The 12,369-nt window shown below is 45.6% G+C and overlaps 1 protein-coding gene across 2 annotated transcripts; it reads right to left on the minus strand.

The window, feature by feature from the left end:
- Positions 1–4,125: 4,125 nt before the first annotated feature.
- Positions 4,126–8,519, minus strand: LOC120666905 (DEAD-box ATP-dependent RNA helicase 9-like). Of its 2 annotated transcripts, XM_039946893.1 has the most exons (8): positions 8,115–8,519; positions 7,484–7,611; positions 6,977–7,385; positions 5,983–6,081; positions 5,433–5,657; positions 5,192–5,353; positions 4,790–5,102; positions 4,126–4,753 (listed from the first exon to the last, which is right to left on the minus strand). In XM_039946893.1, the coding sequence occupies exons 1-8, from the start codon at positions 8,487–8,489 to the stop codon at positions 4,596–4,598; spliced, it is 1,869 nt and encodes a 622-aa protein (XP_039802827.1). In that variant the 5' UTR covers positions 8,490–8,519; the 3' UTR covers positions 4,126–4,595. The 2 variants fall into 2 exon arrangements, with proteins under 2 accessions (XP_039802827.1, XP_039802826.1); XM_039946892.1 differs by having other exon boundaries at positions 4,126–5,102; positions 8,115–8,517.
- Positions 8,520–12,369: the final 3,850 nt, after the last annotated feature.

The following is a 12,369-nucleotide window of genomic DNA, read 5'->3' on the forward strand; positions in this document are numbered from 1 at the left end:
TTAGTGGTACATTTAGGTGTAGTTAATTGTAGTGATTAGCATTGATATAGTACATTAGCAATCTAATTAATTAATCTTAAAAATTGCAAGATAATATTAGAAAACTTCTAAAATGTTACAAAATATTAGAAATTATTATTAATGGTTAGAAAATCTTATAAATTATTTAGGAAATATAAGGAAATATTAGAAATATTTAGATGTGTGTGATTGTATTGTATTGTTTTGATCTTACCTGGTAGGTATGGCCGGGGTTACTCCTGCGTTGCTGGACCCAACAATAGACTCGGGTCACCGGTCCTTCCTTGCGAAGGTTCAGCACCAAGAACTAAACGTGCTGCGTCCACATCCACCTGCAGAGTTGGTTGCTGTAGACCCACGATGGGTGCCCAGGTGATATGTCGTATATTTTCTGTTTTTATCCGTTATACATTTCGTTATATAATGTAGGCCCTTCCAAGTCATGGCTCCTACAGTTTCAGGTACAATTTTGTACAAAACGATGTGTTGATGTATTTTATGGCTTTGAAATAACTCATGTGTTTCTTATTCTCAATATTCGTACTTCATTGCAGCCGGATCTGTTGGCAGCCCATGCTGATGACTACAGCGTGACAAGATCACTCGATATTTTAATATTTGTATACTAAGTTTTTTTTGTTGCAGTTCGAGACATGCAGGCTGCTTGAATTAGATTGCTCACTGAATGTAATGAGGATTCATGGCGGGTCTACGATGAACGTGCCGGCACAACTCGAGGCCTGGACCACTCAACGTGATAGAGCCCGAGGTATGCTTCAGGCCTTTGGTACACGGACGGAGTACGAGGATTCCTACGGATCGTCGCAAGCGTCGACATCGGTTCCTTGTGGTCCCGCATGGCAACAGCCTCCCTTATACCACCGACAGGCATAAGGTATGGTGTGATATTTACCGATTCATATGTTTATATGCATTATTTAAATATGACTCCACACAGGGTACTGGTACCCCGGTTCTCAGCCCTATGGAGGGCCAAGTGCCTCGCAAGGGGCTCCATTTCATAGAACCCCGTTTACCTCTATGCCACATGCTGGAGGGACTTTAAGTAAATATGTGGTGCATAATTTTATTTGATTATGTTTTATGGTCGAAGGCTCATATGTTATTATTTATACTCAGGATCACAACAGTTCACCGGAGCGGGGCCGTCTTCGTATCACCCTATGCCGTCACCAGGAGGATATGAAAGAGATTCTTCTTATCCACCACCACCACCTCCTCCAACACAGGGTACGTACAATAATTTGTACGGAATTGCATTCACCTTTTGAATGTTACTTAAATTTTTTTTGTGATCTATAGGGTGGTCTGAAGACAACGCCGCGGCCTCCTTGGACGAGTTTACACGGTTGTTTGCTACGCCTGCCCAGGACGATGATCCCAGCTTGCATACACCTCTAGCTCAGTTACGCCGTCCTACTAGAAATGTGGGGCCACCGGAACGTCATAGCTACCCTACAAATCACGTACACGCACAACGTAAGAGAGGTCGGAATGGTAGGGGTCGTTAGTTGTTTGCACTTGTTTCTCCGGCGGCATTATGGACTGTTTCGACTGTTCGGATTATGATTGTTTATGATTGTGGTAGTTTACTTGTCATTTGTTTCTATAGATATTATTGATGTGAACTTGTTATGTTTGTGGGTTCCATAATGCTCGTGAAATAAGGGAATCTCTTGCGAATTTTTTCCATGATTTAATGAAGGACAAGTTAGTTGCGGGAGGAGTTAGCGGCCGAGATCCCGCCGACGATGATGACGACTACCGCATACAGAGTAAACTTCGTGACACGCTCGTATAGCTCAAAATAGGGACCATAGTGTATCTATCTGCGAGTACGAGATCACAGGTTGCCACTGCTCAGCACGGCGATCACGGATTTCGCATATGTCGCATTGTTTGCCCAGACAAACGTGACAAAAGACGACAACCCAATAGTAGTGTCCTTTCACCATTTCAAAAAGATGTGACAACACGGCAACCACAACTAGCTCACATTCAAAGCAGTCTCTCGGGCGAGGACGACGGAATTGTCATTCTACAGCGAAGGTCTGTGGCGTGTAGTGGGGAAGGCGGCATCTAAGCACGATCGACCGAGCGGCAGCGATGCAGTGCTGTGAGTCTGCATGCACTTAGATGCTCTGCATGCACAGAGATGCATCGAGTAGTCAGTTCGATAATTGAATCTAGCCTTTTCAGTGTTCGGTCAACTAGCCTCTTCACTGTGTTGTCATGTAGGCTTTTCAGGTCTATTTACACTCCACACTCCGGGTATCAGACCTTTGTGCGCCTATAAATACTCCGAAGTTTGTGAACTTCCAGCAGCACTCAAACAACAAAGCTCATTGTATACCCAATGTCTGGAGGTGGGTCTAGCGGGAAGAATTACTACGGTTTTGGGAAAGGAAAAGGGGGAAGAAAGGGAGACCCCATAATATGGGAGGGGCCTCTTGGACCTGATTCCTTTCCGGAACCAGTGTTTGAGTTTCCGCCACAGCACAAGAGTGATTTTAACAATGAAACTCCTCTATGACAATACGATAACCGTAGAGAACCGTGTCCAAAATGCAAACATGGTGAGGACTGCTTAGTGCAGATGTGCACCGACGGGATGGATGGCGGTCGGCGTTTCTTCAAATGCCCACACGCATGGGTAATACTCGGTTGTTTTATTTCTTTATCTTCGTTGAGATACCTTACATGAAATTTATTTTTGCAGTCTTCAGATGCTTCAGAAAACTGTGGTTTTACCAGATGGGTCGATCCTGCACCAATTGATTCAGTTCAGGAGTTCATCGAGTACCTCCAGATAAAGATCTTTGATCTGGAATGCAAGGTAAACCATTACGAGGAATTGAACGAGAGTAACAAAGACGACGAAGATGATGATACCAGCAATGCTGCCGCTTCACATGATGAACCATGTACTATTCCTTACTGCAACTGTCATTGTCACAAGAAGAAGGGCCCTGCCCCTCCGGCACCACCGCCTGCACCACCTGCAATGGGTGGATACTGCGGAGAAGGCTCAACGCAGTTTGCTACGTGGGGGTACGGCTACGAGGACTACCTATTGCTAGTCACATGCTGCATCATTGTGTTTGTTGTGTTTTTCTAAATTACCTAAGGCATGTTAGCTTAGTTCAGAATCTGTTTACCGTAGTTGCAATGGGTTCTGCCATGCCACTGCATGTCTGATGTGTGTTTCATTAACGTTGTATTATGATATAATTCCTATGGTTTATATTGTGTAATGCAGTTTTTAAATCTTAATTCTTACTGTTATATTTGATGTGTAGTTCACAGTATTCTAGTCTCTTGAAAATGTCCGAAAATATTAAAGGCAAGTTCGAAGATTCACTAGATTGCTTGTGCGTGCGTGACACCTCGGTGCCGTGATCTGTGGCCCCAAGACGTGTTATCTCGGCGCCACATATTACAGCGCCCACCCCCAGGGTCTATTTCTACAAAAAGTTAAAAAAACATATATGTGAAATTATTTCGCAAAAATGCTAAATTGCAAAAAAAAAATGCCGGCCGCCCCGCTGCCGGGCGGCCGGTTTCCAGGGATCAGTTTGCAATTTGTTTTCGACTTTTTTTTTGCAGGTAAGCCCCTGCCGCCCGGCAGCCGGGCGGCCAGGTCCCGGCCGCCCGGCAGCGGGGCGGCCGGGGTATATTTCTGTAAATTTCCAAATCGAAAATATATTTTTGTAAAAAACAGAAATAAAAAATAAAAAAACCGCCTCGGGTGCTCGGGCCTCTTTCCGATACCAATTAGGCCCCATTTGCATTGATGAATGGGCCGAGAGTTCGGATGACTTGTTTGCGTACGGTCTGCCATACCTTCTTTTTCAGCCACGCATGGTTGTGATGACTTTTAATATCTGGTCAATAATTGTTGAAACATTTGATTTCGTCAACTGTATAACATTAAACAGGTTTCGAGTATTTTAAAACAGTCTCCTATAATTTGAATTTCGTGATTACCAATATCATAATATATTGAAAGCTCCGAAGCCGGGTCCTAACATTTTGCATCACTCAAGAGCATAAAATATTTGATTCCAGCAGGAACACCACAACTGTAAATAATATGATATGATTATAGAGACCCGTGATTTTAGGTCAGAACGGCCAACAAGGTTGCACCAAAATCGTCATACAGTACAGAGCCACTACCAAAAACGAGATAAGAACATCCGCAGAAGACACTCTGCATATTTTACAGGTATGATCTAGCGCTACAACTTGCGGGATCAAAGGCAAAATAAAAACAGAACAGTAATGAAAATAACACTTCGTAATTATTTTCCTGCTGCACTCCGATCAATCCCTCCCGAGACACAAGGATACGCGCATGAATTCCACGGCATGGTGACACTAGCCTCTGTAACTATTCAGAGGGACCCAACAACAGATCAGGAGTGGCCATTCTCTACTATGATCCTTGAAACCATATCCATACTAACCATTCAGCTGAATCTGAGGCAGGATATCCATATTTCCATATTAAGAGTAGCTGTTATTATGTTTTGCTCAAGTTCATCCTGAGACTAAGATGAGTTGCCAAATCCACCAGAGTTCCTGTCACCAAAGCCCCCAAAACCACTTGAGCCGGAACTACCAAAACCGCCGCCGAACCGACCTGAGCCAGAATCCCCAAATCCACCGGAACGACCAGAACCGGAACCACTACCACCGCTTGAGCGACCAAACCCGGAGTCACCAAATCCACCACTTGAGCGACCAAATCCGGAGTCACCTGAGCGACCAAATCCGGAGTCGCCGAAACCTCCGCTGCCACCTGAACGGCCAAATCCCGAGCCACCGAATCCACCGCCTGATCGGCCAAATCCAGAATCTCCAAATCCACCACCACCTCCTCCTCCTGATCGGCCAAACCCACCACCCCTTCCTGGTGAGCTGCCAAAACCACCACCACGTCCACCGAATCCCCGTGAGGGACCAAAGTTTGATCTGCCGTACCCTCCACCACCACCCCCAAAGGAATCAAAGTCACCACCAAGCAGGTCAGAGCCCTCGACATTAATTTTTGGAAGCTGCAAGCCAAAGGAAAACCAAATGAGCATAACGGAGTAAAAAAAAGCATACAGAACAGCATAGCACAATGTGAAACAAAAGTACTCACCTCTTTAAACTTAGATCCAACATCACGTTCAATGCCCTGGACTTCCCTACTTTGTCGATAGTTGTACATCACAATTGCAGTACCCTTTTTTCCAGCACGGCCAGTTCGGCCAGATCTGTGGACAAATATCTCTGACGAGTTGGGGAGTTCAAAATGTATCACCTGAACGAGAACCAGTCAATGTACGTTAAACATTAGTCAGTAGAGAAGGAAAGAACTCAAGAAGGGGTTAAGCACGAACCAAATCAACATTTGGTATATCCAAACCACGGGCAGCAACATCAGTGGCAATCAAAATATTAAACCGTCCATCACGAAAGCCTCCAAGTGTTCTCTCTCTTTGGGCTTGTGAGATGTCCCCATGAAGAGCTTCACACTGGAAACTTCGACTCATGCTGTATGACAATCTATCAGCATCTCTTTTTGTTTGCGTGAACACAATGCACTTACCACCTTTAGCATGTTCCTGCATGGATAAATAATTTACCAATGAATTTGAGCAATTGGATTTAGAAGTAACTTAGAAAACGTTTGGCAAAAGAGCTTCTTCCTGGTGAAGCTGGGTGAAGCCACGTTTTTGTGGCTTCACCCCGCTAGTGGAAGCACATGGATAGCTTCATGGAGGGCTTCAAGCTTGAAGCTAGTCCAAAAAAAAACCTATTTGGCATAGCTTCATGTCAAGCTGTCCATGAAGCCTCCCAAGAAGCTATTCCCAAGGGGCCCTTAATACCACTGGGAAAGGATTTAAGTTGCAGTGGAACAAAGAAAATACAAATCCAATCGATTTTCACCTTAATAAGTTCTCCAAGTACAGCAGGTTTTTCACGGTTCTCCGAAGCAATAGAAAACAGACTAATTCCTTCAGCCAGCTTTTGATCATTCTCACCAACCTACAAAGAGAAAAAAGTGAAAAATAATTCCATTATTAGCAAATGATTTCAATATTTCATAACAAGAGACATATGGCCCCTCAAAAACTTGTGATATGGAGCCCGCTAGAACAATCTGCTTAGAATGGAACAGCTCACACATAGGAAAACATATGTAGCAATCAACCCTATAATTTTTCTTTGGATGTTTCGTCCATAACAGTAGCTAGCCAGATTGCCAACAGATATCAAATTATAAGACAAGTACAATGAATTGCAGGAAATATCATTCTGAGAACAATGCATTGTGATACTTCCAAAACATTGGTTGTTTTCAGGTAAACAAGGAACATTATTTTACTACTATACAAATTAAGTAATAGGCTTGTAGGTGTTTGCTATAGTAGCTACAGACATAAGTAGGCCAATCTTCCAGACCTGTTCCCCTTGCCTCTGATCCATCTGGCTTAATTTTAAGGACATTCAACCAGTTCCCTACTTCCCTGTTTAGATATTTGACCCATCATGATTCTTAGCAAATGTTATAAGCTAACAGTAAAATTAAAATGGCCTCAATCAGGTCATCTATTGATTGATTTAATAATTTTACAACAAAACCCAATAATTACTGTACAATAGTAAATAGTAATGGACAAAATTTTAAAAAGCTAAAATTTATGCATTATTGAACGACTAACTTTACAACAGATGAATTGCACCACTTGAGAACAAAGGAATCCATCAGTCAGAACATAGTCATTCTGGCTGATTTAGTTCCCATTTCAAAGAACCAGAACACGCAGAAGAAATATGAACGCCAGATACGGTTACATTGTTTACTAAGTGAATTGAAGTCACGAAGTCTATAGCAAAAAAATGCACGTAAAATAAAAGTACCGCTAGAAGTTGAACTCACTAGGTCAACTGTAACAGGATTGTTGAGGTACTTTTGTGTGAGCTTCCGTATCCAGGTTGGCATTGTTGCTGAGAACATCAATGTTTGACGCTGCTGAGGCACCTGCTGCAAAATTGTCTCAACATCTTGATCAAAACCCACCGACAACATCTGGTCTGCTTCATCAAGAACAACAAACCGAATCTCTGCCAAACTGAGAGTGCCTCTTTTTAGAAGATCAATCACCCGTCCAGGTGTCCCGATGACCACATCAACACCATAATTAAGCTGCTTTATTTGCTGACCAATTGGAGTTCCTCCATAAACACAGAGAGTTTCCAGGGGGGAGGAATCGAGGAACTCCCTCTCAACCTGTTTTGCAAGTTCTCTTGTTGGTGCCAAAACAATAGCCAAGGGAAACTTTCCAGGCCTGCACTCAACCCAAAGAATAAATACAGGATTAGTGAGGACCATAAAGACGAAATGAAAAAAACTAACAGTATATGTTGTTAGAGGAACCAAGCTTACTTGTATTTGTCATTGTGGCGGATAATTGCATCCATTATGGGGATTCCAAACGCCAAAGTTTTACCAGTCCCAGTTTTGGCACGACCAACCATGTCCTTTCCTTGCATTGCTGGCTCAAGAACAGCTCTCTAAACAGGTTGCAAAATAGAAGAAAAGGTTCAATATCAATTCAGTACTCATTTAAAACAAACAGCTTTGCCTCATGTATGAAACCCTCATCGCGAGCAATTAATTTATCTTTGGTAATTTATCAACTGACCACTAGCGAACACTAGTAATTCAAATGTTTTCATTCGATCACCATGCCAAGCTAAATTTGCCGCATTTCAAAAGCAGTGGAATTTGGATCAATGTAAACAAAATATATACTAGCAATTAAAGCAAATGGAAGAATTTGTTATAATTGAAACAGATTTACCATTGGTGGTCATTAATTAAATATCGATGTCATCTGTAAGGATTGTGTCTGCAGAGAACAGGGCAAGCAGGTTGGTACACGGCTGCTACTATCCAATCAAACCACTAGCGTAAAAGAAAAAAAAATCTACTTTTCGCAGCAAACAGATGATTCGACTGGCATACGATTCCTCTTCGACCAGAAGATTGGTGAAGATCCACCGCGCCACGTTACCTGGATGGGGAACAGCTTAGTGATGCCCTTCTTGGCGAGCCTATCGACGATCTTGGACGAGATCCCGAGCTTGGCAATCTCCAGCCCCTCGTCCGCCGCGGCACCGGCGCCGGCAGCCCTCTTCTCCTCCTCGTAGAACGAACCCTCCTCGGCCGCCGCGAACTCCGGCCGCGCCGCGGCGCCCGCGGGCCCCGTCTCCCGGAACCCCAGCCACGCCGGGGACGAGTGGAACCACGCCTCCGTGGCCGCGGCGGGCGCCGGCCGCCGCGGGGCCACCGCCCCCATCGCCGCCGGCTGCTGCTGGAGCAGCGCGGCGGCGAGCGCGGACACGGCGCGGCGCCGGAGAGGCGCCGCGCGGCGGAGGGCGGCGTACATGGCTGCTGCGCTTGCTTCTGCTGCCGCGGCGGCGGCGGCGGCGGCTAGGGTTTTGGGTTTTGGGAGGGGGACGGTGAGGGGAGGAGCGGACGAAGCGAGAAGACGAGAAGGGGGAATGGGTTAAAAGGCACAGGGCACAGAGATATTTCCGCGATCACGTGCAGCGCAGGTGCGGGGAACAAGGCCCGTTGCTGGAGCCACTTACTAGTGGGGCCCCGTGCCAACCTGGATAGGGTGGCCCGCACGCCAGTGTGGAAATGATGCTAGCTAAAGTCACCGTGCGTGTGAATTGTAGCGAGCGGAGTGCTTAGTGTTGTTGGGGAGGGATGGGTGGGCCATGCTAAGAGTGGAGGGTGACATGTGGGGACGGATTTGGTGGGTCCACAGTGTCAGTTGATTGAGGGTAGCATGGATGCGCAGACATGTTATTGCTTGGAGGAAAAGTTAGAATGGCGGTTGGGGATGTGAAGATGGGCTTCGATGCTTGTTTGGGCCGGTTGGGAGGGTGTCCGAAATGGGCCTCTACTAAGTTTTCCCGACCTAGAGCTGCGTGTGTGGCTGTGTGTGGAAATGGGCCTTCGGAGATAGAAACACGTGATTCTGTGGCCCGGCTCATGGCAGCTGCACGGGAATTCACATTCTTCGTGTAATCATCATGCTGCATTCCTTCAAAATAAGTAGTCCTCAACTAAATCTCAGGTTTCTGTAGAAAAATAAAATCTGGAAAATCTCATCACAACGACAAGCTTGCACTGTAACTAAGCCATTCTTCCTATGGTGCATTTTTGAACATTGATCCCTCAATTTCAAATTGCAGTTCCTGTAGCTTTGTCCTTAAACAAATTACTCTAACATAATATATTCACCTATGGTACAAAACAATTGCACTATGAGAACATGGTTAATGGTAAATTTAATGAAAAAAATGAATGCTGCAACTGTTGGAGCTTGCTCTAATAAATATGGTCGAGGCTCGATAAGTTTGACTTGGTATAAAACTAGAATAGAATCAACTATAACTTGAAAATGGATGGAGTGCAAGACTTTGCAAATTGCATCTATGCGTCAGAGTGAGGGCACATGCTAGCCACAACTTCACCGCATGCCTCTAATCCATCGGTTTACCATCTTTGGCCTCTAATCCGTCGGTTTACCATCGAAAATAACCTTAGCATGTGAACTGAATTCTGACAGACAGGCATGTCGGAGTTTTTTTTTTTTTGAAGTTAAAGGAGTAAAATTTTCAAGTGAAGGAACTCGTGCTGCATAAAGGTTGGACTTTTTACCATTTTCGCAACTTCTATCTTCTCATCTCCATTCTCGAGATGACAGAGTAGTGGAGAAAAAGGCCAAGCTCTGCTTTGGACTTTACCCCCACATTTCCCCCTATGAAATGTCCAATCCAGCCAATCATTGGCGCCAACAGCAGGCCCCCTTCCTGCCTGCATGAACGAGCTTTAATTCAAATGACAAGGAGCAAAAGCCAGGTAGGCTCCAATCCAGACGCCTCGCTGATGGTTCCAAAGGCGGCCAAGGAAGGATCTTGCTGGACCGCCGCGCTGGCTCGCCTTTCCTTGCCGCCTTGTCCTTGACCACCACCTACTGCTGTTTCTGCTGCTGCTGCTTGGAGCGATCAGCAGCGATCCGAATTCAGACATGGAGTAGTCTGAACTGAACTAAACTGAACTGCTCCATTTCCATGTCAGGAATTGGAGTGTCTCCGGTTTCGAATTCTTGCCGTCTCGAGCGGCGACTTTTGACCTGAAAAGCAGGGCCTAGTAGACAGGAATAGGAAGGGACAATGTGCTTTTTGAAAAGATCGAGCAGTCATGGATTTCAGTTGCAACTTCTTCAAACTGCACTGAAATTCGTCCGCCCAGGTCGACTGAACTGAATGATCTTGTAATAAAGTTGTAATGCGTGATTGCATGGTCAGCCACGTCGGATGGCGCCAGCTCGCCGTTGGTTGTTTTAAACCCCGGCGGGCGCCCCCTTTTGCTGGCCGGACGAGGGACGATTGTCGTCGACGCGTGTGTGATCACAAAGGCGCCAATCATTCATTCGTTCAGAGTTCAGACAATCAGGCTTCACTCATGACACTGCTTGTACCAGTACTACTGCCACTGATCACCATCATCCCCATCTCCAGTGATGCAATCAGTCCATGTCCATTCAAGAATGCAGCTGGAGCTGGAGGTCGTTCCTGCCGTACGAATCGAGATTCAAGGGTGATCTAGCGTCCAGATTTGCTGATCGGCCTGCAACTTTTCGAGCCACCGATTTATTCAAACAGAGCATACGTACATGCATGGTGCCTGGCCCAATGGATAGCTCACTGAATTTCAGGAAAAGTTTGTCGCGTCGCATAACCAAAAGCTCGTTGTGATGGACCACTGAATTCGAAAATCGCCAGAAGTTCAGAACCGTTCGTGTCAAGAGAAAAACTCCCTAGAGAAGAACCACATGCATGGATGGGAGGAGATGAACCAAAAGGGGTAGGCAGGTAGGTAAAAAGAACCATATGCATGGCTTCATCAGCAAATTGTAAGGATAGTTTAGTTTTCCAGTTAGCAGCAGATGCTCCCAGCCGCTTTTGGTCACTTTGCAGAGCAGCTATATTATACAGTAGTATAATATACTCATAATCAAAGGCAGTACACTAATCAACAATCATCAAAGGCAACAAGGTCGCGTCAAGGACTGAATCGGAGGGCATCATTAGCTGCCACCATTACTCAACACCTTTTGTTAATTTTTCCTTTTGATGCATGCATGATGGTACGGTCCTCGTCAACCATCATCATCATCAGCTCGAGAAGCTTTCTTTACACTTTCTCCCTTTCATGGGGACAAGTGTAACTAACTGCCGGCCCCTTACCGTCGTCGTGGCTTCACTTTGTCGTCCAGCTCGGCATGCAGTGCAGGCCGGGCTAGAGAGCCAGGAATTTCGAGTGTTTTGAATCGCCCATGGCTCCATTGCTAGCTTCCGCCCGGGTAGTAGGAGCTCGCTCGTGCGATCTCATTGGTCTGTTCTGAAACTTCTGGTATTTCCAGGGGCCAGGCCGCCAGGGCGTACTACTACCAACAAGTGTCCAAGTGACCACTAGTAGTAGTACACTCCGTTCACGATCAGACGGCGGCCGGTCGGCGTCGACCCTGCTGTTGTGGCTGTACGTACGTAGCTGCTGCTGGTGCTGGACCGGCCGGGACCCGGACAAAGCAGCGGCACTGCTGTGTACAGTGTACACCTGCGTCCTGCTCTGGCTGCTACTACTACTAGCTCCTTGGATTGCAGCGACGCGTGCCACGTGGCACGCCACTGCAGAGTGATCGATCGCCATGACCGAACTCGGGTAGTCGACTCGACTAGTCGGGTTCCCTGTGTGTTTTCTTTGCATTTTGTCCTTTCTCTCCACTCAGTTCAGTTTCCCCTTTTGTTTTCTTCTTCCCTTTTTCCCTCACTCAGCTTGCAACTTTACTTTTCTCTTTTTGTCCCTTTTACCGTGGAACAAAACAAGTGCGGCTAACCTTTTCTTCCTTTCCTCGATCTTTGTTGAGTGGTGAATTAAAATTGTTAGATTTAAACTGCAGTAGAAGCTTTTATGCATGCTTGTGCTCTTGGCATGGCGGGATTTCACTCAAACGTGAAGGTAGGAGCCTAAAGTAGCATGGTACTCACGCTAAAAAAAAGTAGCTTGGTACTCCCATCTCCTGTTATATATAAAAAAATGCTACTTTTATCTGGTCAAGCTTCAGTATTACAGCGACGATATACCCTCTAATCTCTGTTTCTTTAGATAGGGAGCACAGGATTCTTACGATGCGTGTAGCTAGCTAGATTTTCCATGAAACCAAAAAGTTACTTCTATAGTCTCCCAGA

This window comes from Panicum virgatum, chromosome 3N (genome assembly GCF_016808335.1).
Source record: "Panicum virgatum strain AP13 chromosome 3N, P.virgatum_v5, whole genome shotgun sequence".
Classification (NCBI taxonomy): Eukaryota; Viridiplantae; Streptophyta; class Magnoliopsida; order Poales; family Poaceae; genus Panicum; species Panicum virgatum.